The sequence below is a fragment of the Notamacropus eugenii genome, chromosome 2, assembly GCF_028372415.1.
Source record: "Notamacropus eugenii isolate mMacEug1 chromosome 2, mMacEug1.pri_v2, whole genome shotgun sequence".
Classification (NCBI taxonomy): domain Eukaryota; kingdom Metazoa; phylum Chordata; class Mammalia; order Diprotodontia; family Macropodidae; genus Notamacropus; species Notamacropus eugenii.
In genome coordinates, this window is record NC_092873.1 from 124,955,659 (window position 1) to 124,981,465 (window position 25,807).

General features: G+C 38.5%; 1 protein-coding gene across 22 annotated transcripts in view; it reads right to left on the minus strand.

Moving 5' to 3' along the window:
* The window catches only part of DST (dystonin), a 608,843-nt gene that overhangs the window by 431,011 nt on the left and 152,025 nt on the right, over positions 1-25,807 (minus strand). For 14 of the 22 annotated variants that reach the window (XM_072642521.1, XM_072642508.1, XM_072642527.1 and 11 more), the window contains exon 4: positions 11,361-11,568. In XM_072642521.1, the coding sequence (XP_072498622.1) occupies positions 11,361-11,568 (208 nt within the window). Of the gene's footprint in view, positions 1-3,840; positions 4,265-11,360; positions 11,569-11,717; positions 11,863-25,807 lie in introns of those variants that run through there. The other 8 variants (XM_072642524.1, XM_072642523.1, XM_072642529.1 and 5 more) reach the window with 3 other exon arrangements.

Sequence of the window (25,807 nt, forward strand, 5' to 3'; positions counted from 1 at the left end):
TCACTGGTCTGAGGAACTCTTAAGGAGGAACCTCTCTACCAGTGCACATCAATAACTACTCTGTAGCCTGCAGACTTAGAGAATTGCCAAGGCATTTAGGGGTGAACTGTTTTGCCCAAAGTCACACAAGCAGGATGTGTGTCAGAGGCAGAACTTAGACCCAAGTCTTCATGACTTTGAGGCCAGAATATTAGAGATGTGTTGGTCTTTAGGGATCAATCCTGTCCTCCATTTCAAACCGCTTCCCCCATCCTGCTTCAGTTTTATCAAAGAAACTAAAGGCTAGAGAAATTAAGTAACTTATCCAATGTCATTCAACCAACAGCATAGCAGAGACATGAACATGTCTTCCATCTCTCAAAATGGGGTTCTTTCAACTATACTACCATATATAATTTTGCTTATTTAGAGTGATAAAATTAGAGTGGATGTCATTATGATGAATGAAATAAAGCAAAAAGGGGGCAGCGAGGAAGGTTCTTAGAGAGGCGACATAGCAGAGTCAATCTTGGAATCCAAAGGGTTCAAGTACTAGCTACTGTGACAAAAGTTACTTAACCAGGCGGGTCTCCAGGCAACTCTCAAAGACTCTAAGTTGCTTAAAAGGTGCCATTCTGCATTGGTATAGGAAGCTCCTCAGCAGGAGCTACTTAAAACTATGAAATCACAGGTCTGCCATTAAAAAAAAAAACCAAACAAACAGGATGAGAAAACATAAAACTTCACCATAACACTGTCTAGCAGCTAACTGATGTAGATTTAAATGGCATCTCATTAATGTAACCAATGCTTTAGGCTAGTCTAACTCTTCAAAGTAAAACAAAGCTATTAGGCATTTAGCTATTCCTTTGTGCAAATCATTCCATGTGTCTTCCATGCTGAGTTATAAACAAAAATAACATATTTTATGCTATAAAGCAAATGTGCTGGATAATTTATTACAGATACCAAAACAAAGGCATTGCCCTTGACAACCCCTAGAATAAATAATAACAAAGTAGCATTTTTTTTCTTCATGAATAACTGGCTTTATTCAATCCAATCTTGGCAGTGGCTGAGGTAATATGATTTTATGTTATTGCTTTTAAAAAAAATCAGAGGCCATGGATATTCTGGCTATGAATCAGTTTTATAAGCATCAGTAGTAGACTATGAATCAGAACCCTGCACTGTTCTCCGTGTAGCAAACAAGTGTTCTGTACTTCTCCTAATTTAGCACACAGTTGCCCATTTACAGTCAGAATTAAAGGACCAAGATAAAGCTAAGAGTGGGCAGACAATACAAATTATTTAAGACTCATTTGCCTTTATTCTTGTTTTTCCACAATGTCCTAGAACCTTGAAAACAATCCATGTCTATCTAAGAATTTTGACTTGCCTCACCTCCCAAATAATTCCTCCTCATGTGGTTTCAGTTACTTCTAAGTTTCCATGTTGCAGGCAAATTTTGAATTGGTTACAGCTGACTCTACCTCTTACACTATACAACAGCTGAGGCACATACAATAACTTAGTGACCCAAAAACATTCTATGTGAACACAAAGCTACTCTGTAACAAGGGAATATGTGTGTGTGGAGAAAGAGAATCAAGAAATTAAAGCCTTTCTGGGTTCAAATGAGAGCTCAAAATGCTTGCTATTATAACACATGCTTTCAAAGGATCACCAACGGTACTTTTTAAAGTTTAGTAAACTGGCACTCCCTAGTCAAAGCTTACAATTCTTTTCTGATTAGATCAGCTCCCACAGCAAGTCATCAGTAGAATAAGCATTGTAGTGAGGTCATCCTATTGGGACACTGATGGGAAATCATAACTGACTTAAAAACACATTGGAAAATAATGTGTTTTCCAGGACTCCAATTTTTCATGTTGTCCACTAGCCAATATTTTTATCTTATTTCAAATGCCCCAAAGTAATACAATATACAAAAGATCAAGCCAGGTATCTATTTATATTCCTTTAATAAAAAAGAAATAAAGAAGCAAAAAAGAAGACAATGAGCTTCATTGAGAGTATCTCATTTAAATATTAAACATATATTTTTAAAAGTATTTTAGGATACATTATATTTAAATGCTGAGAACTGTGAATGATTAATCATATGTGATGGTTTGTTCAAATTATGAATTTCATGTGAAAAAGGACAACATTCTCTTTAAAGCATATGCTTTTTGAAAATCTACTTGTTATAACTAAATCAGTATTGCAACTATTTCTGCTTAAGATCCACAATCATCTTGCACACAATTATTTACTATGGGTCACACAGGGAAGTAGACTGGTAAACAAAATAACATTGCTAGAATTTCAGTTAAGTTTTACAGCTACATCTATAGAACAATAAAATTCATTTGGGTACTTTCAATGTGTCAATAAGAAAGTTGTGAATTTTTAAAGATTTGACTTTTTTCCCAATCAAATGTACTGGCCTGTAATGCAGTGTTACTTTTGTGAGATTGTTAGAAAAGTAAAGATATGGCTTTACATACAAATTGAAGGACTCAGCTAATTATATTAACTTTTTAAATGCTACCAAATTGGTCTAACATATTGTTATACCTGCTCAGCAGCTGCACTTGGCACAAAGGAATGATGCGTTACTTTATCTTTTACCCAGACCACCAAAGAGAAAATATTCTTTGTTTTTCAGTTTTTCCTGTTAATTTTTCCCCCTAGCCTAAAACCATTAACAATTAAATATTAAAACCATTAATGAGTGAAGAGTTCTGTTGCACTTTAACTACCTGGTTTCTGTGCAGGGTATGGAAGGTCTATGGCTCAGCCCCATGGCAGACATTTGGAAAGATATGATACCATCTGAATTTTACCCAGGAAACAGAAAAACACCGCTAATGCTGAAATTCTCTGTAGCCTACCCTTCAGCCACCAACTACTGAATTTTTCAACTGTTGCAAGAAACTCCATAGTGACATGTTTCAGCTATGCTGTGATATGTATATGCCAGTACCAAAAACACTTTTATGAGGTGAAATTTGGTCTTATCTAATGATTTATTTTCATTTTAACTTCACAGTTAAGATTTAATATTAACATAATCCTGAAAATCAACGTTTACCAGGTATTTTTATGTATTTGTGTATGTCTGTATATACATATATACGTTAAGCATAAAGCTCAGGACGGAAAGTAACACACATAAAATGAACTAGATGTATTTAAATTACAAAGATTTTGTCAGTGATTAAAGTCTCTCATATATCAACCTATTTAATCATTCTCTTGTCACATAGGAATGCGTAAGCATTATACTAGATTAAAAAAATAAATAACTGTTCATTTGGAAAGATCTAGTGATCTTTCCAGAAATGGTGGTTCGGGTAATCAATTTCAGGACTAGAGGTCTAATTTTCTATGATATGATCTAACATCGCAGACCAAGCTGGAGCTGCAGCGTCTCAGGATAATCTCATTGGGCTGTCTGAGGTATCTGAGACGCCCGGAAGAATTATGCGCAGCTTAAGAGCTTTTAGAAAAAGGAAAGCATCAGACTCCTCCCTGGTAATGAAGCCCCCACAAGAAGGCACCATGGTCAATTTAAGGGCGTCTCCGAAGCCTCCACCCCCACCCTGCTGGCTGTGCTTTCGGACTAAGGGTATTACATCCAAAAAGTAGGGGAGGGATTTCCACCCACCCACCCCCGCCCCCCCATCAGCACTAGTTAGGACTACTGGTGCTAACACCTGTTTACTTATAATCAAAAATTCTAGGTTTTGGGGTTGGTTTGTTTTTTTAATAATGTAAAGTAAACCCAGTTGTCCCAGAAAAGGAATACAGGGCAGTGCCCAAGCAGGTCCGGAACCAGCGGGGTTACGATACCTTTGTATCGCTCCAGGACATCTTCGTAAGCCTGGAGATACTCTTGCTCCTCCACGTAGAGGTATGCAGCCGGGGACAGGTAACCTGCCATGGCTCAAGTTCCTTTCAAAGCTGAAAGATTTCAGCTCTCCCCCCTCCCCACCGGCCCCCAAGGCTGGAGTCCACAAGCAGCCTCGGGACCTAGAGAAAGAGAAGGGGAAGGGGAAGAAAATTGCAGACTGGGGAGAAGGCTCGGAGCCTGAGGCCAGTGTGAGCCCCGAGCGGTCCAAGGACACGCCCAGGCCCCCTCCCCAGCCTGGCTGCCGGAGCAGTTGGCCTGGCCTCCAATGGGAACCCGACTGTGCGCCAGGGGGCGGTGACTTAAGGGACCCGCTGGGCTAGTGTCCGCACAGGGGCAACGCGGACGCCAGGAGCCAGGCTAGCGGAGCGAAGGCGGGGTGAGCACTGCGCCCTACTGCAGGATGCTGGCGGGGGGACGGGTCGTCAGGGCGCCCACTCACTCTTCTTTTCTTCCGCACCCTGCGGAAGGAGCAACGCAAAGACGCCGGGTTTCATGCGAGAGGAGGGAGATCCTGCCTGAGCTCTGGGATGCGCTTTTCAGCTGCGGCATTTCGGGAAGCCGCAGAGGCAGCGGCAGCGGCCGGGTGGGTGCTTCAGCGGAGGATGAGTCCGAGGGAAGGGAGATGGAAGGGGGCAGAGCACAAGAAGGTCAGCCGGGGCTCCGGCCTCCCCCTTCAATGCAATGCTGCAAGGCCCCCCCGGCTCGGACGACTCTCCCCGCCTCCCTCTGCAGGCCAGGCTTCCCTCCCTGGTTTATCACCTCGTCTGAGCACGCCCACTCCCGGAGACCGGCAGGCCGGCCCCGGAACCCAAAAGGCGAGGTTGCTATTTGGGACCCACAACAGGTGTCCTGGAAACCCAGCCCTGCAAAGGGGCAAGCGAGGGCGGCTGCATTCGCCCTCCCAGAAGGAGGAGGAGAAAGGGGTGGGAAATATTTTTTCTCAGCCCAGTGAAATAAGGGGGTCGTCTCTGCCTTCGTTTAGTCTGCAACATCTGCGTGGTCAGCGCAAGGCCTGGGTGGCACTGAGCAGCCGCCCAGGGGTGAGCTGGAGAGGAGGGCGAATTGCCTCTGCAGGTGGCCCCACAGCTCAGGGCTGTGACAGCGGGAGCGGCGCCTGCGCTCCAGCTGTCTAGCGAGGGCCCATCCCAGTACCCGCCCCACTGAGGACCCGTCAGCCCTTCCAGGTTCCTCCTCCTCCCCCCCCCCACCCCCCCACCCCGCCGCCGCCTTCAGAATCACTCGTGCTCCTTGTTTGTCTCACACGTACAGTTCGAGCGGCTACAGCATCAGCACCACCCTGGATTCCTTCCGGTTCCCCTTCTTTCTTCGTGATTATTCGAGGTCATTTTGTAACCGAGGGAAAGTGTGAGGCACCCTTTCCTTCAGTCTTGAATGCAGGCATCCATTTCCCTGTAGCTAATTAAACTAACTTTTCCATCCTTTTCCGTCATCACCACCACCTACATCGTAACGTGGGTTTCATGTTAACATCCTGCAAAGCCTACCAAGCCCTTTAAGACTGGTTTCCCGTAGATCTACTCCATAATTGATAAATGATCGAAGGATATGAACAAGCAATTTTGACAGGAAGAAATCCAAGCTATCAGTACTCATATAAAAGTGTTCTAACTCACTAATATACAAAAAAATAAAAGTTAAAAACAACTCGAGGTTCCACCACACACACACTCATCAAATTGGCAAACCTGACAAAAAAAGGAAAATGATAAATGTTGGGGGAGGGGCCTTCAGGAAAACGGGCACCTTGATGCACTAGTGGAACTGTGAATTGGTCCTGCCATTAGGAGAAATAATTTGGAACTATGCTCCCAAAGCATGCATACCCTTTGACCCAGGGATGCCACTTCAAGGCATCACTGTCTACCTCCTCCTACGAAGAATCAATCGAGAAAGGGAACGGATGCATATATACTAATAAAATTCATAGCAGTTCTTTTTGTAGAGGCAAAAAATTAGAAACTAAAGAGGTGCCCATCAATTAAAGAATGGTTGAACAAATTAAGGAGTATGACTGAAACACTTATACCATAATAACATTAGGGGGGACTTTTCTGAGAAACCTGGAAAGACTAGTATCCAATGATATAGAAAGAAGTGATCAGAACAAAGAATAATTTGTACAACAATGTAACACTGTAACAACAAACAACTTTTAAAAACTTAAACTGATCAATGCAAATGACAAACATGATTCCAGAGAGCCAGGGAAGAAGCATGCTATCCACCTGTGGACAGAGGGGTGATGATGCATTCAGGTTGCAAAATGAGACATGTTTTGAACATGGCCAATGAAATTTGTTTGTTTGACTATTAATATTTGATACAAGGGTTTTGTTTTTCTTTTCTTTTTTCCCCAGATAGTGGAGAGAAAAGTAAGAGAGGAAGGAAATAGATATTTCATAACTGAAAAAGATATTAAAAATGAAAAGAAGAGCTTTTATTCTCCAAGGATAGTTCCTCATTTGTCACCCATTACTATGTATGCATTTGTACACAATTTGATGTACCATCTTTTTTTTTTTTTTTTGGACCTGACCTGTGTTTTCATTGGCATAGGGAAACCATTGGGAGGAAATTCCCTCTACCAATGTGGACTGGTAATTACTCTGCAACTTAAATCTTAGTGAGTTGTTTGGGAATACTGATAGATTAAATGCCTTGCCCCAGATTCAAAACAATTACATGTCAGAGATAGGACCAGAATCCATTCAAGTCCTCTTCATTTCCAGGCCAGAATATTCTGTCTCTGACAACATCTTATTCCTCTGCATTGTCATGCTTATGAGATAACTTATGAGTGGACTACTCGTACATTGTTCTCCTAATGGGAAGGCCAATTATTAATGTCTGGGTTGGGATACCAGCTCTGTTGCTCCCCTACCTGTGTGACCTGAGAAAAGTCACTTCCCCCTCTCTGGGACTCAGTTTTCTCCTCTGCAAAATAAAGGGGTGAACTATATGAATGAATAAATTAATTTGAAAGCATTTATTATGTGCCAAGGACTGTGCTAAGCACTAGGGCTACAAGCAAGCAAGGCAGTTTCTGCATTGAGGAGCTTATGGTCTAATTGAGGGAGACAACATATATAGGAGAATTAAGAGGAGAGAGAGAGAGAGAGAGAGAGAGAGAGAGAGAGAGAAAGGGAAGGAGACAGACAGATCTGGCAACATGGCTTATAAATTTGTAGAAAGAGGTATGAAGACCTAGTCCTGGGCAAAATAAGGCAATAATTCACCTGTTAGAGTGCAAAGCTGCAATGCAGCATCCATGTTCCAGTGATAGGAGGATGATGAGGATGGTCAGAGAGCAGACTGAATGCTTTGAAAATGGTTGGGAAGTGTAAATGATTTCTAGGTCTCTTCCAGCTCTAAATTCAAGGATTGTAGATCCCTTATGATACATCAATTGGCAGTTTAGTCCACATGTACTAAAATGTAAGCTACTTGAGGACAAGGAATATTTTTCATTTTATCTTCGTGCTTCCAGTACCTAGCAAAATGTCTTTCACACCCAGTAAGTGCTTAATAAATGTTTGCTGGTTTGAATATACGAAGTTGTAGGTGTGTCATTTGATCTTATTTCCATTATGCCTATAAGGTCTTTGAGATCAAGATCCAATTTTTCACCTTACTTGTGTAGCAGGGAGATTGGACTGGAGTACCTATCCTGGGAACTGAGCTTTGACTAGGTGAGGAAGGAAACGTGGTCACCCCTTAATCATGAAGAAGTGAAAACCTACCAAAAGTCAGTGGTGGGGCATGTCCTTTAGTAAGGGGCCAGAGCTTGTGTTCCTCCCAATGGAACCAAAGCACACATACCCAGTTCCACAGCGAGTGCTATTTTCCTCCTCTACACAGACACACTAAGACGAATAGTACCTTAAATAGCGATATGTACGAAACATTAAGCTCAGCTAGGTGGCACAGTGGATAGAGTACTGGACCTGGAATCAGAAAGATCTTAGTTCAAACTTGACTTTGGAAACTTAAATTAGCTATTTTACCCTAGGCAAGTCACTTAACCCTTTGTTTCAGTTTTCTCATCTGTAAAATGAGCTATAGAAGGAAAGAGCAAACCACTCTATATCTTTGCCAAGAAAACCCCCAAAAGGGTCACAAAGAGTCAGATGCAACTGAAAATGATGGGCTTTATGCATACCTGACCCAATAACAATGGATTATATTCCTAATGTTTGCTATTTACAACTTCAAAGATCCAACAATTCATCCAGAATGTCTATATGTCTAGAACTAAGAGTTTATATCTGGATTTTTTTAATATTACAAAACTATCTTTTCAGTCAACATATTCAAAGATAGGCTTTGTATCTATACCAACACTCCTTTACTGCAAATACCCTGCTTATACATGTCCTAGGCATACTAGAGAGCTGAACAGCTCTTGGCTCCCCCAAGAGAGTAAAGAGTGTTCTTGCAGGTACCATATTCCTTTATTATCCTGACCCATGTTCAGAAGCCTCTTTCTTTTAGACTAAGGACTGAATCATTTTCTTATTTTCGTATCCTTTGTGCCTAGTACAATGTTTTTAACCATAGGAAGCATTTAAGAAATGTTTGCTGAATTTAATATAACTATCGCCATTTAGTTATACTGAGCTGGCCTAGGAATTACCACCATATATAATATTGTTTCTGTGGCAAAAATGCATACTAGGAGCCCAACAACCAACTTGAAAGTTAACAACTGTGCTTACAGTAATGACAGTCAGGATTCTGGTCATCTCAGGAAAGTTACTTGAGTTCTCTGAGCCTGCTTCCTCATCTGTAAAATGAGGAAGTTGGAATGGCTTATCTCTAAGATCCTTTCCAGCTCTGACATTCTGGGTGTGTATAAACTTTTGGAACACAGGTCAACTGTAAGATGAAAAATTACAAGTGTTTCTTTGAAAACACTACAATATTTTACCTGTATGATTATAAAGTATGTTAGTGTGCTCTAAGGTCAAAGGCATATAAACACTACCAATTTGATCAATTATGACTCTCTCTTCACATATATATGTATACCAAAAGTACTATATAAACGCTAGCTATTACTATCACAAAAAGAAGAATCATCAATATTTGCTATAAGCTTTCACAAGGTACATAGAATTGAATGACTTTCATTCACTGATATAATGAGTTATGTAATACATTTTTCATACTTTTTCTGCCTTTAATATACACATGCACACATTCCACTTCACATCCCCATTCCTTTGTATAAGTTGTCTCCCATGCCTAGAATCAATCAGTCAGTAAACATTGATTAAGCACCTACTATGTAGGCTAAGTGTTAGAATGCATTCTTTCCTTCCCTCCATATTTTAGAATTCCCTAGTCTCATTACAGGTGGTGCAAGTGAGACCTTTCCTAGGCCTATCTAGAGTCAGGAGATCAGAACTCCTGTCTAGTGCCTTCCTGAAATCAAAAGTATCTTATATTAACTTATATTAAATAATTTATTTATGTTCTTGCCCCTGATAGAATATAAGCTCCTTGAAGGCAGGGAATTTTTCATTTTTGTCTTTGTATCTTTTTCCCCTGGTACAATGACTGGCATATGGCAGGTGCTGAATAAATGCTTGTTTGATTCATCAGTAGGATTCGTACCTCACCTCCTACTGTGCAATACAGTTTCCATTTTTTTGTATTCAATATCTACAATAATCTCTTTTTTCTCTCACCCACACTCATCCCCTGCACCACACTCCTATGACACCAGTTCCATCACCACCAAAAGCAGAATGTACATCACCATCATCATTACCTAAACACTTAGACCAATACCATCTCTCACTAATAAACACTCGCAGCAAATACCACATCTGTGTTTTCTAGACCCTTGTCTAATACGTACAGACTCCAAGGGCCTCTTTTCATCAGCATAGTCTTTTTTTTTCCTTCTTTTTCTTCCTACTGTGCTATTTACATATGGTCCCAGCAACAATTCCCTCCTCCCCCCTACCTCTTACAGCAGGATATTTTTTAACACGGAAATGACATTGCTAGGTGGCTAAACACATTTAGCAAACTCAGGAAAGGCTGCGTGCTAGGACTGGTACAGATACTTTCTTTCTTTTGGTTCTCTCAGTCTTTCCTTCCATCCTCACTTTGTTCCAAAACACCCTTGATCCTTTTCCCCTTTCCCATCCCTCTTCCCCTTTCCTCTCAGACAAGGGAGACAGGCCAGCATCTCATAATACAAGCCAAAAGCTGTTGCCCCAGAAACCTGGACTAGGAACCTACTGGCTCTGGATTGTTTGCTTTTCCTGTAATCATGAAAATGCTCGTGGGGGGACTTAAGGGGGAGACTGTGCTTCACTCCCTGTCTGCTGCCGCCGTGGCCTGGATCCCAGATACAAGCATCTTGGTTAGTCCCCTGTAGTCCCCCCTGCAAGAAAGCAAAGTACCAACTTTGCATTGTAGTGGAAAGGCAAGAGCCGCTTTTAAAAGAGAGTGTGGGAGGGGTCACAGGAGTTGGAGTTGGGGGTTGGGAAAGGGGAAGAGGAGGAGCAAAAAAAAAAAGGTAAAAACTGAATGCTGTAACACCAAATCAAAGGGCCTTCCTTTTAGGGAAAGAGCCACCCAGGGCACACACAATCCAACTCTCAATACATTAGCATGATGATTTGGAAATAAAATGGGTGCACAATAATCTCAACTAAAACACACAGAGACACACTCATCACCGTGTTAAAGTATTAATTTACACACTCTTATCAGCTTTCAGCTCCGTAAAACAAGATCTCTGTCCTGCTTCAGCTTTTACCACCCAGGGAAGGGAACACAAGCGCGACTGAGGGCCAGCAGTCCCTCGCTTATATTAATTAATCAGGACCTCTGGACTGTTGAGCCCTGAACAGTGGATAATGTTCAAAAGCTTCTAGAGACACAGGTTCTGCCAGAGGTGCTTCCGAAAAGGTTAAGGGATATGGTTCAGATGACCCTGAGTCTTTCATCCAGGCAGATATACAAATCCAGACCTGTGCCTCTGCCTAGATGCAAATACCAATTTGGGATGCTCTCCTTTTCTCTGACTTACAGGGCTAGCAAACATATACACTGAGAAATCACCAGAGTTAATACTTTTAAATTGTCACACTGTCTAATGCGTTTGGATATGAAAGTTTAATGCAGATGACTATCGATATTTCCTTTCATTTAAGATGCATTGATTCATCCAACCAGAAAATAGAACCAAATAGCTTAGTCACTACTCAAGGCATGGAAGACTGTTCCCTCGATAAAGAAGGTAAACAAAATCGTTTCACCGCTGGCATCCTCCCCCATTTTTGGCACAAAATCTCTGCAATGTGCATTCTCTCGATCATTTGACCTCCCCTGGAGAAAACAAATTGATGAATCTCCATGACACTCAACCCTCTCCCCCCCCCCCAGCACCCCTCCCTCTTTCTCTCCCGGCTTCCCTTACCTGCTATCCTCAGCACGGCTCTCTCCGCAGGGTCCAGCACCGAACCACCTTGAATCTTTCTTTTAGATCTCTCGTGCTTAGGGAGGTTCCAGGGTAATGTGTCCCCTGGAGCTGGAGAGGCAGAGCCCGATTTCTGGCTGAAATCATCTTCATCAGAAAAATCCGCAGAGGAAGACATAGAGCAGCGATAGGAAGCGTTCCCAGAGCTCTGAGGAGAATGACACAGAGAGCATTAGCAACTACACTCACACACACAGATGTCCTTCCATTTCAGCACACCAAGGCAGCTCTGGTGCTCTGCATCATCCTCCCTTGGCTAGGGGGGATAACTCCAATCAAAGCAAACACAGGGCTCACCATTTCCCCCCTCAGGTAGCTCTCAGATGACAGCAATAATCCTGACTGTGGAAATACATGAGAGATTCACACAGAAGTGTGTGGCCTGTGGTCAGGCAAACCAGCTCACAAATGACTGGCCCAACAATGAAGCCAGGATCAACAGCCTTCCTGATTACAAATCTGTAGTATTTGGCTCCCCCACCAGGACAAAGGAAACATTTTTCCGGCACTAGACTGCTGGTTAATTCATTAATGCAACTGTCTTAAGTTTAAAAAACAAAGCACAAATACAGGATCTTCCTTCCTAATTCCTTCATGATTAGTGAAGTCAAACCAATGGAAACCTTTCTAAAAATGTGTCCTCTAATCACCTCCCTTTTTTTCCCTTGAATTTTCTCCAGAGCAGGTTATCAGGAAAAGTATCTGGAAGGCACAGCAAGGAGGGAGGAGGGGCTGCTTCTCAGAACAGCCCTTCTCAAGACAGAGAGAGCACAAAAGGCCATTTTCATAAGTCCTTTGCCAAGGCAGCTCCCATAAACAAATGTCTGAACCAAGTCTGGAGTCCTTGAAATACTTTACACTTTCAGCAAAGTAGCCAAATCCAATAATGCAAATAAGAATGATGCAGGCATTGACAGGAAATAGAGCCATTTCTGAGCTGCTGATCATTACACAGTGAAATGGGAAATGTGATGCTTTTACAAGAGCCTTTCAGATGAAAGGTTGGTAGTCTATTCATCTATTATGCGCAAGTCTTCAAAGTCAGTCCTTGTACAAAGGGTTATAGACACTATGCAAACAGGAAAATGACATATGATGTTACTTATTTCTTCTTATTTTGCAGAATAAAATTTACTGACCAGGTTAAATTATATTTACTAGTGCAAACCACCATAACCCAGACAATGACCACAATCTTCAGTCCCCAGCTGGACTATAAATGAAACAATGGTCAGTGGGAGGGTCAGTGGGAGGAGAGTCTTCATCCCTGCATCAAGATCTCCACTGTAGTGAAGCAGAGAGTAAGAAGGCAAGACTGAAAAAACTTGAAGTCATGCAAAGAAACCTTGCAGGGTCATCAGTTTTTAGGAAGCAGTTAGCATCAAGGAATCAGTGAGGCAGGCTCCAATCTGAGCAAAAACATTATGCTGCCCACCAAGTAGAGAGAGTTGCTCAGGCAGCAAACAATGGGCTCTGAGAGCTCTGTCCAAAACCACCTGCCCAAAACACAGGTGACAGAAACTCAGCAGGAATAGGAAAACTGGATAACAACCAATCTATCCAATCCCATATGCACACATGCAAAGAAACAAGATCAAACTTATAATTTAAAATATGAACAATATATTGCATTACATGGAATTTAAGGTTTATCTCTAGAAGTTTTATCTCCCATAGTTTTCTGCCTATTTCATTTCATAGGAACTGTCACCTAAGTAAAATAAATTTTATTGCATGCATTTCCATCATATTTTAAATAGATTATATCAATTTTCTGTAACACATAATCACAGCCCACAAAGAGCTGCAAATTAGTCACAGTATGCTATTATCAATCTAATTATTTTTTCTGCTTTTATAAAAATCATCTTGAGCTCCCTATGGTTCAGTTGTTTGTTGAATCACTGGAGAGGGGTGACATTCTTAGGGACTCTTAAAAGGGTATTGGATTTCTTTGAGAGCCTTTTTCTCCTTCCTTAAAATGACTTCATACCTGCCCTTACTTAAGGACACATTTTTATCTGTGAGATTATATTTCTTATTGTTGCATGAACTATTTTTGTAAGCAGAGTAATTTGACTGGGCATATTTGTAGATAGATATAGATGGGGGAATTAGTAGCAAAAAGTAATTCTTTTCCAAAACAACTATTTATTACCACTCTTCTCTTTAACTAAATGAAAAAGAAAATAAGCTGTTATCACAACTGGGTGAACAATGGAATTCCCATTATGCTTTTACATGAACATTAATCACATGCAACCAGATGGTTACAGAATTACTACCACTGGACCCAGGAATGCCAGCCAGAGTAGACCTAATCATGTCAATGATATACAGATAAGAGAAGGAAAGCAAACAAAACACAAAAGCCAAAAAAGACTTCTCGGAAGGAAATCACTAGAGACTTTTGAATGTGTGTATGTACATTTTTGCATGTATGTGTATATACACACATAAACGCATATATATACATATAAACTTTTGAAGATGCTTATTTAAAACATTATATCAGTAGAAAGAGTCATAAATAGAGAATAGACCATTTAAAACCACACATTATATGCCTCTGGGCTGATGCAAGACTTTAAAAGAGATGACTCTAAGACTGAGTGAAACTATTATAATCTTTATTTATTTATAGTATCTCTAAAACACATAATATTGATAACCGGGAAGACCAATTTTTTGATAAAGCCCATCACTTTTTAGACTGAGACTGCGATTTCATCAGTGAAGGGAACTCTAGGTGAGGAATCTCCTCTACCAATACAAAGTGTCACCTGCTTTGTAACTTATAGTCATCGGTGCTTGAGGACAGGAGAGGTTAAGTGATTCTTCCAAGGTCTTACAAACTGTGTACATCAGAAGGGAAACTTGAATTCATGTCCTCTGGACTTAATGGCCAGTTCTCTTGTCACTATACTATATCACTTCTCTGGAACTAATCACTAACTACTGGGGGTGGGAAAGGGGGAAGCAACCACCTATTTTAATAATTGTGGCTACAATTATTAAATTTTCAGTGTGAGCATTTACGCTTTAGAAATTAAGAAATGCTACAAATTTGAGCTTTATTTATTGTTTTGTTGATTATCTAGACTTAAGAAAGTAAGGTAGAAAATGTCTGAAATGCAGATGAAACTTAGAAGTATATTGTAAGGACTCTTTTCTCCAGAGAGTTGGTTGTTAAACATTTACCATCACACTACTGGATACAAGAGTCTTCACAAAACCACCCCCAAACCCTCAAATGCCAGGAATTCTACTGTTGGAGCTTCCTCTTTCCTTTAGCTTGAGTGGTTGATCCTCATTTAAAAAAAAATACTCCAGTGTTACCTCTTCCCAGTGTTCTCAGAGATGCCCTCTAGGTCTAGAACACCAAGAGTAAGCCCAGCTGGTACCATTTATACACACAGAGCACATATCACCAAACCACCAATATCACTCTCTCTCTCTCTCTCCCTCTCCCTCTCCCTCTCCCTCTCCCTCTCTCCCTCCCTCCCTCCCTCTCCCTCACCCTCTCCCTCTCCCTCTCCCTCTCTCCCTCCCTCCCTCCCTCTCCCTCTCCCTCTCTCCCTCCTTCCCTGGCTCCCTCTTTTGCAAATGTCATAATGTTACCTAAAGTGGGTTGCTAATATCTTAGGAGACTAACTTCTCTCAGTGAATACTCAGCTTCCCAGAATACTGTCTCAACCCAGAAAATATTATGTAAGGGCCCTCAGGGGTTAGCCACCTTCCAAGGTAGACAGGGAGAAGCATTCAACTGGCCCTAGAGGAGGTGAGCAATATGGTAAGCGCAGAGTGCCGGATTAGGCTTTACGTCTCCAGATACAGAAGGATCCCCACCACCACCTCCTTCATAAATTGCTATTTCTATTGACATTTTCTTGACAGGTCTTTCAAAAAAACTAAAAGAAATAAATAAGAAAGAGAGAGAAGACAAAAGGATTAGGTGAGATCTGCAAATAGACTAATAGGAGGGAATAGAACTTTTGTCTTTCAAAAAGAACCCCTATCTTGGATAAGGAATATAGAGAAAATAAAGAAAGAACATATAAGTAAAAAAAAAAATGAATGCAAGACTAGAATTGAGAATAACCTAGACAGAAGAAGAAATAAGGAGGAAGACAAAGTAAATTAATATTTCCTAGAAAAGGGTACAAAAATGAATATTTACCAGGTGAAGAGGCTGGGTGGTGCTAGGAGAAGAAAACTTAGAATTATAGTCATCTGTGGGGAAATGTAGTGTAAAGGGGGGAGGGAAGCAGAATAAATTAAGAGATATTAAAATTTTACAGAACCTATCACAGGATTATAGATAGAGAGATAGAAGGGAACTTCAATGCTATTTAGTCCAACCCCCCTCATTTTACAGTTAAAGAAAATGAAACTCAGAAAAGTTAAGTGACTTATCCAAAGACACAGAGGTAGTAAAGTGGTAGAATAAGACTCTAAACAGTCCCACTGACTCCAAATCCACTCAAAATATAGAATCGTATATTAAAAGTTAGAAGGGACTTTTGAGGTCATCTAGTCCAATTACCCTCCTTTTTAATATGCTAAAAATGAAACTAAAAGAGGTCAAATAACTTGCCAACAGTTGAATATATTTTAAGTAGTAAGGCCAGGACTCAAACTCAAATCCTAGAACTTTTTCCATTATATGATAGAACTGTTTCCATGGAACTTGGGATATAAGGAAGGAGGAGTAAGCCTGTGAAAGAAGTCTGAGTTCAATAAATAAAACTATTCCCAGGGCCTTTAAGTGCTAGCTTAAAAGAGGAAAATCAATTTTAAAAAATAATTAAATGGAAGACATAACAGCTATAATTTAAAATGTGAATAGATTAAACCCCTCATTAAAACAAAAGAACAGTAGAATAGCTAAGAAAATGAAACCCAACAATTTGCTGCATTAAAGAGATATATTTTAAAAATAAAAGGAATATACAAAATTAAAATAAATAGCTGGAACAAAATGTACCACTCATCAAATGATTCATCCCCAAACAGGAATTGCCATCACATTATTGATTAAGGCAACAATGAAAATGTCACAAAATGGAAAGAGATAAACAGAAAATACTACATTATGCCAAAAGACACTATACACAATGAAAAATTGTCAGTATTAAGCATGCACCAAATTGACAAAGGAAAAGATGATTAATTTTTTTAAAGACATAGTAACAATAACTGTTGGGGACTTTGTTGTTCTCTCAGAGCTAACCAAATCTAACATATAAAAATATTTTAAAACAATAAAGCTAAAAAGATTATAAAGATATACTATATTTGAAAAATTTTGAGTGTGTTCTGAAAAGATATACATACTTAAAGCATCATACAGTACCCTTACAAAAGAGGGGTATTGCTAGGGCACAAAGAAACATAAGTATAAAAGGGGCAGAAATATTAAACACAACTTATAGAGATTATGATACAAAAAGAAGCAATTAACAGAGGAAACACAGGCAAAACATTCTGGCTCAAAGAAAGACTAAGGACATCCTGAATGAGTAGGTCAAATAACAAACCACAGAAACAATAACTAAGTAAAATAGGATAATAACAATGAGACAATAACAAATTTCAGTGACTAAGCAGAGTATTACTCAGAGAAAAATATATATCTCTGAAAACATTTATTAACAAAAGCAAAGAAGATTAATGAACTAAGCATAGTTTTTTTTTTAAATTAGAAAATAAATTAACCAGGCAAGAATAAATGTGAAAGAAGAAACATTAAAAATTAATAAAATGGAAATAAAACCTATGATACTATGATGAAAATATTGATAAAACTTTAGCTAACCTTTTTAAAAGAGACAAGAAATTCAAATTATCTAAATCAGAAATCATCAAGGCAAATTCCCAACCAAAAGTAATTATTATTAGAAACTACTGTACAAAATTTTGTGCCAGCAAAACTGAAATTTTAAAGGAAATAAGAGGGACACCAACAGAATATACAAAATATTCAAATTAACAAATGAGGAATCAATGAATCATTTTTAAAATGAACTACCCATGGGAAAAAACCCTGGGGCAGAAAGACTTACAAGTGAATACTATTAAATTTTAAATAAAAATTGATAACTGTATTATAAAATTATTTCCAATTATAGAGAAAGAAAACACTCTACTCAACTACTTTTATGAGACAAATGTATTTCCAATAACCTCAAAAAGGAAGAACAAAGCAAAAAAAGAGAATTGTAGAACAATTTCACCCCCAAAAAAGTGCAAAATTTTTAATAAAATCATAGCCAAAGGACTACAGCAACATGTACAAAAAGCATTCACTATAACCAAGTTGAATTTATACCAAGGCTACAAAAATGGTTCAACATTAGGAAATCAACTAGCATAATTAATCATATTAAAAACATAAACAACCAAAATCACATGATCATATCAACAGATGCAGAAAAGGCCTTTGACAAAATATAATATTATTTATGCAAAAGAAAACAACAAAAGGCACAGTCATGGAAAAATAACATACTAGAAGTTTTCCCAATAAATATTATTGTTTGAGAGACTTCTAGAATTGTTACCATTAGACATGAGACGACAAGATTAAGGCATAAACAAAAACAAAGATATAAAATTATGTGTATTTGCAGGCAAAACAATAATTTGCTTAGAAAACCCCAGAGAAATAGCAAAGATAATTAACTAAGATAATAATAAAATAACCAAGCATTGGTAAAATAGCAGAACACAAACTAAGCTCACAAAAGTCATAAGCATTTCTATATAGTAGTAACAAAAAAAGAAGAAAAAATTCAAAGGGAAGATCTAGTCAAAATAACTACAAAATGAATAAAATCTGTGGGAGCCAAACTACCAAGAGACCCTCAATAACTATATGTGAACACATAAATGGTGAACACACAGGCATAGACTTTGTCATTTGTGTCCTGACTGGGGCATGAAATGTTGAACCCACACCCTGCTCACTTCTGGGGACACATGCTCCATGCTGAAGAACTTGGCACTTTGGTATTGTTCAGTACTAGCTGACCCATCCCTTTATCTTAGTATCTGTGATGGAGGGGACTCCCCACAGTTGTACCAAAGCTGAACCAAAGGACTGGTCATTGAACCTAGAAGAGCTTCACATACAGATTTAAAAGTCCCTTTTATCTTTCATCCCTCTCTTCAGAACATACATCCTACAGGTTTTCTCTGTGATTTATCATGAGCAATGGAGAGAAAAAACTTCCTCTCTACCCCAGCAGAAATGGCAATGAGCTAATAATACATGACAGCCAAAGTAGGGAATCAGCCAAGTGAGTTTCCACCTGGACCTGCTTCTTCTACTTGGTGCTTCTTCCCCCAAGCATAGGTAAACAAATACTGATTCTGAGATGGACATTTCCAGTCTTGGAGGTAACCCTGTTAGCTCAAAATGCCAGGAGCTTCTGAATCCTTTAGGAAGTACTATGAGAATTACCCTCTACAGTCACTATATCTTTTCTTGGAGGAGAAGATGATCACCACAAGAGGGGCCCAACCCCTGACCTGCCTTGCTTTTAGCAGATGAGATGGTTCTCAAAGTGAACAGAGTAATTTCTAGACAAACATGAAATGTCAATTCAGCAGTTCCACAAAATGCCTCATGTTTTGATTTTTTTTTAAAATATAAACCTTCCAAGAGAATATAATAATGTAAGTAAGGAGGATTTTGTTATCCTTTTTAGAGCTCGGTTTCTCAGGATCTCAGGATCCATGGCCATGACAATGTCTAGCTTCTAGGTGTTGGATAATAACTCCCAGAATAGCCCCAAGGATCCTACACAGTAATTCCTAGAATCATAGTGATAGGCAGTCCTATTGAGGCTGCGCCATGAGATAAGGGGTGACATAATGTGATATTTACTATGTCTGCATAGAATGATGATATTGCTAAAGTTAACCTGTGAGGGTATTGTTGGCAAAATGCCTTCTTTGTCTGTTGCTCTATAAACCAAGTGGGCACTGGTCAGTAAGTGAAGAAACCACAGGGAATCCACAGGAGAACCCATGAGGTAGCCCATTTGGGATTTGGATAATGCATAGAGGAATGCATGTATCTGCCTCAGCCAGCCCTTACTGAGGCTCAAGGGGATTTAGGGGAGTGCACAAGCTGTGCCTGTGTCAATTGACCCCACTGAGCTATGAGGGTAGTTGTCTCTCCTTCCTGTCGGTCCCTATAAGAAGGGTGATTAGGGAATGCTGTAGGAGTTGGTGATCCCATTATTAGCAACCCTTTGAAAAGACTAGACTAGAATAAAATAAGATTATTAACCCCTCTGAAGCTGTCTTCCTGTCCTTCCTGTGTGACCAGATCAAGAGTGAACCTGTTAAGAGAAAATTCCAATGCCTCCTTTATGTTATCTGTGAAACAAATAGTAATTATAGATTATTGCTCCAAGTTTAAGTTTTTGTCAATGAGTATGAGTTCTTTTTTCTATGGGCTTCTTAAATCATTTCTTTTGTGTAGAGGAAATAAATAGCTGACCTATACCTGGTCTACATTTTCTCCCTTTTGAAAAGAGACCCAGGTATGAGTCAAACCTGTTTTAAGTAATTTTTCTCAGAAAAAGGAGTTTGACCCTTTCCAAAATTCATATGTCACTAGAAGTGGTCAGGACCTTGGCCAATGCCTATACATTTTTCATGAGATGGCTACTTTTACATACATACATAAATATAATTACTAAACACCCTTTTTAGACAAAAGGAAGTAATTGAATTATTGAAGAGATATTTGTTGCTGATGGTTGGTCCATAACAATATAATAAAAATGATAATATGTAAATTAATTTACAAAGTTTTATAGCAATCAAATTACCAAAAGATTATTTAATAGACAATCTCCATTATTCAAAATGAAAAGGTTTTTATATAAACAAAATCAATACAAGTAGCACAAAAAAAGAAATTGTCAAGTGGAAAAAAATTTTGATGCAATAAAAAGAGAACTGAACTCGAGGTGTTGAAATAGACATTATAGAAATTTAGATCAAATTCCAACTGTGCCACTTACTACCTTTGGGGTCCTGAGCAATTCACTTTTTTTAAAGAGAGAATCTAATTTAATATATCAAAATCTAAGCCTAGGGGCTATAAATTGTGAGTGATTTAAAAAAAAACTTTACAAAAGGGTTCATCATAGCTTCTTTACAGACAATGACCCAAGTATAGTTTAGCAGTGAGGGCAACAATATCTTACATCTGTATAGACCTTGATACTTTACAAAATGTTTCCAGGAACAAGATTTTATTTGAATCTTAGAGTATCCTGTGAAGTAAGTTGGGTAACCTTTTTATGACTCAGCTTCTTCTTCATATGTAAAATGAATTTATTGGACTAGCTTCTAAACCACAGGTGTCAACAGAATACTCCCATCTAGTGGAATCAGATTAAAATATAATTGTGAAATATTTACAAAATAAATAAAAATACAATAGAACATAAGTAACATAAATTTTAAAAGTAAATCAATATGCAACCTTGCATATATATGTAACTATGTATGGATTAGTGGTCCCATTCTATTTGAGTTTGATACCACTGCTCTCTAATCTAAGATCTCTTCTAAACTGATCCTTTGACCTCTGATAAAAGTCTGGAATACAAAACATATAGGAAATTGAAACAAATTTGTAAGAGGACCAAAAACTGTTCCCTAATAAATAAAATGGTTGAAAGATATGAAATAGTTTTCAAAACAACTACAAAATATCCACAACCATATGAAAAAATGCTCCAAATAAAGAAAAGAAAAGAAAAACTAAAACAACACTGAGGTTTTGCTTCACAAGCATCACTCTTGCAAAGAAGAAAAAAAGACAGAAGCAGTAAAAAACTAAAGGCACTCTAATGTGTGGTTGGTGGATCTGTGAATTGGACCAATCATTATAGCAAACCATATGACCATCCTCATAGTTTTCCTAGCTTCCTTCAAGTCTGAGCTAAAATCCTGTCCTGTACAAGAAGCCTTTTCCATTTCACCTCACTTTGTGCTTTCTCTCTGAGATTACCTTGAATTTATTTTTGTATGTATCTTGTTTACATGTGGTTGTTTTCATGTTATTTCCCCCATTAGCCTATGAGCTCCTTGAGAGCAGGCAGAGCCTGTGTTTTTGTTTTGTTTTGTTTTTGCAATTCTTTGTATCCCTGGCTTAGCATGATGCCTAGCACAAAGTAGGAGCTTAATAAATGCTAGTTGACTGATACAAGAAATGTAACTAACATGTCATGGCATTTTTCCAAATGATCTCACTACTAGGGAAAGAATCCAAGGAGGACAAAGACGAAAAGTTCCAAATATAATAAAATACCTTCTGTGCCAAAAAGAAAAAAATCTGGAACAATATTACATCCCCTTAGATGAAAGAATGATTGAACATATTCTGGAATGGAATAGAATAGCATATTATTGCATAGTGAGAAATGGCAAATTTGAAAAATTTCAGGAAATATGAAAAATTATTTAAATTGGCAGAGTAAAAGTAAGCAGAAGCAAGGAAACAACATAATCAATAAACATTTATTAAGTACCCACCATGTGCTAGGCACGGTGATTATAATAAAATAAGGAAAAAGAACATGAAAAGGAAGCCAAACAAGATCTGAGTAACCAAAAATGACCAATTTGGGATCTGGAGAAAAAGAATGGAATACACCTCCCTGCATTTGTTAGTGTCATAGGGAACATTATTGGGTACAAAATATTGCATAGACTGTCAGACATGATCACTGTCAGGTGATTTTGCTACTTATTTTTATTCAAGACAAGGGAGAGATTTGTGAGAGTGGAATGAAGAGTGTAGGGTGGAGATATCCAGATATTATTGTGATGTAAAATTTTAAAATATCACTAGCATTTACTACAAAAGGGGAGGATGAGCCAAAAAACATTTGGGAATATAGAATAGCAGAGTGGAAGAGAGTGAGAGACGTCGAATGAAAACATTTATAGAAGACAAGAGAAGCAAGAGGGCAATAAAGACAATTTCCCCCCATACTTCACAGATTTTTCTAAATATTCCAAATTTGTGTTAATTTCCTATACATCTTATACATCAGACTTTTATCAGGGGTCAAAGGATCACAGATTTCAATTTAGAAGAGACCTTAGATTCTAGATGACCAGTCTCTTCCTATATGAGGAAAAGAAGAGTGAATATAGATGAGGCCTGTGAAGCTAATTGCACCCCAAAACTTTTTTTACATTTTACAACTCTAGTAATGGCATAAGTCTGCAATGTCTAGACTGAAGTTGGGTCAGTATAGCAAAAATAAGTATAAGCCATGGCTGGTTGGTCTCAAAAATGGCTAAAAGCATTGAACTAAGAGCCAATTCAGTCACATTATATAAAAACAGTAGGGATCTTTCTGTGCTGAGATCATTACATCATGCAATTCTTTTTAGAAAAGGAAGTGAACAATAACTTCTCTAATTGAAACCCCTGTGGGGAATTTGGGATAAGTACAATAGAACTGCCTAAATTGGAATTTGACCAGCATTAGCACCCTAGTCTTTCTAAAGGTGCCAGGAAATTGGCTTTGACCACAGGCATTGTATAAAACAAAACGAGAAACAATAACACAGATAAGAAAGAACTCTTAGTGTTTGTCAAATATCCAGACTTTAGAAAATCTAATTATCCAATCCTGAGACTGGAGGATGGACTGACATAAACCCATAAAGACAAGCCTGTTTTATTTCTTTTTTCAGTTGTATTCTGTAGGAGAGAATCCATGCCCATCCTTACAGAGTGAAGCCTTCCATTCATATGTTATTTTAAGGTTTATATGTACCAGGAATTATTTCAGCATCAGTATGATCACCCCAACCGTCAGGTCATTTCTCTATGTGTCTGTTAATAAGGACCACCCAAAGAAACTCACTGCATTGGAAAAGAGACTGACTGAGCTCTAAGACAAGCTCTGTCATTGATTCTGTGATCTTGGGCAATTTACCTAACCTCTCTGGACCTGAAATGTTTCATCTGTAAAACAAGGGGGATAGATTCAATCCAAGTACGAAGTATCAAACTCAAACGCTTACATATCTTTCTCACCATACAATACTGAGTGATCCTGCCCCAGATCTAAGCAAAATTCCTTGAAGGGATATGTATTCCTTTCTCCTGTATGTAAAGGTAATGCATGTTCACTTGAACACACAGAAAAATACAATTCAGTATTACCTAATTTAAAATTTTCTTAATTCCCACTTTAATACATTACTTCAGAATTTAGGAAAGTTAGAGAAAATATTTTATTCTTCTGCAAAATTCTACTAAGATGCCTTATCATGTCATAACAGGAACCCTGGGTTCTAGAAGCTATGTCCCCAAAGCACAAACTCTAGCTGGTTCTACCACGATAGAATGGTTTTAAATATGGACCAAGCCAGAGACTCTTCTGCCTTCCAAGGAAAAGTCAATTAATCCATCAACAGGAACAGGTGGGTGGCACAGTGGATAGAGCACCAGTCCTGAGACCTGAGTTCAAATCTAGCCTTAGACACTTACCACCTTGAACAAGTCACCTAACCCTCATTGCTTCCCCCAAAAACCTATTAACAACTACTTATTAAATACCTATAATTAATGAGGCATTATGCTGAGAATACAAAGACCAAAAAAAAATAGCCCTGCCCTCAAGGAGCTTATAGTAACATGTATTAATAAAACTAAATATGAAGTGCACAGAAAGTAAATAGAGGGTAATTTCAGGGTGGAGAGAGGAATTAGCAACTGTCTAGCTAAGCACACTCATTACTCATCACAAATAGGCTGGATACTTAAGTGACTAAATTTTTGCACATGATAATCCCCAAAATAAAGAAAAATACAAAATGATCCTCAGTCCTGTGTGGGTTTTGTTGCACTCCTACAGTTGTGTCAGAGTTGTGGAAAATTAGGTAGAGGATGATAAGAATCTAAGCTTCTGAACTGTCTATAAATATTAACTTAGTTGTTAGCCCTCTAAATAAAAACTCCCTATCCAGAGACCAATAAGTGCACATACTACTAGAGGAACTGAATCATATTAATCATTAACATTTATTTGCTAAGCTATATCAGTCTTGACATTTTCACTTTGAACTGATCCAGAACACAGAAAAAAGTAGCAACTAAATGAAGAATTATTCACAGGTTCTCCTTGGAGAGAAATATAAAGGAACTGGAGGAGTTGGTTTATTTTGCCTCCAAAGCAATGAGAAATATGATTTAATAGAGTATTTGTTCATCTAATGTTCAGTGTTCATGATAAGTAGTTACAAAAAGATCCCAATGAAAATAATTGTACCTTATGCATTAATATCTATCACAGACTACACTGAGTTAGAAAAACCACCAAGAATCCAATAAGACCTTCCAAAATAAAACAGCATTGATACTCAGTGACTTCAATGAAAAGATTGGCATAGATGAAGATCATGAAAAATAGGTTGGAAAATATAGTCCAAAATAAGGAATGAGAGTTGCCAAAGACTTATAGAAGCAGTTAGGCAGTACAAGGGATAGGGCACTGAACCTGGAGTCAGGAAGACCTAAATTCAAATTCTGCCTAAGGCAATAACTCTGTGACTCTGGGGCAAGTCATTTAACCTCTCGAGTCATAATTTTCTTACCTGTAAAATGAGGATAATAATAACATCTACTTCCAGAGTTATTGTGAGGATTAAATGAGATAATATTTGTAAAAGGCTGAGTATGGTGCCTGTCGCATAGTAGGTGCTTAGTTCCCTTACAGACTTCACAGAAGCCTTTGATGACATCAAACTACAGTCTGCAAGGAAGCCCCATCTTTTGAACACTAGCATTCTTCCCATAATGCTGTATGATTAAGAGACATGAATACCAAGTCTCCAAAGAATCAAAGTTAAAGGATCATTTATTTGGGTGATGGAAAATATATAATAGACATTTGGGTATAACATATTACAAATGAGAAAATATAAGGGAAAAATAATGTGAACAATGCCATTACAGAAATATATAACCAGAAAAAAATGGATTTGTCATTTAGCCAGAGCAAGGATAACATTGACAGATTGTGCACTCCATTGATAGCCACATAATATTAAGAGATTGTGAGGAATATTCCCAGATTTTGGTTGTCCTACATGTGGTGAATTTATGGGAAGGTATTGGCAAGAGACCCATAGGATTATGATCTTATCATAGGAGAGAATGCCCACAGTTTAGAGATCACAGATCCACTAGCGTCTTGGAGAACTCCTGGTATGCAATCTCTCTCTCTCTCTGCCAAAGCACATTACATATACCTTGTCAATAACAGTGAATAAAGCCTAGAGAGCCATGTCAGGCACATTGAGATTAAGTGACTCTCAGTCACACAGTGTCAGAA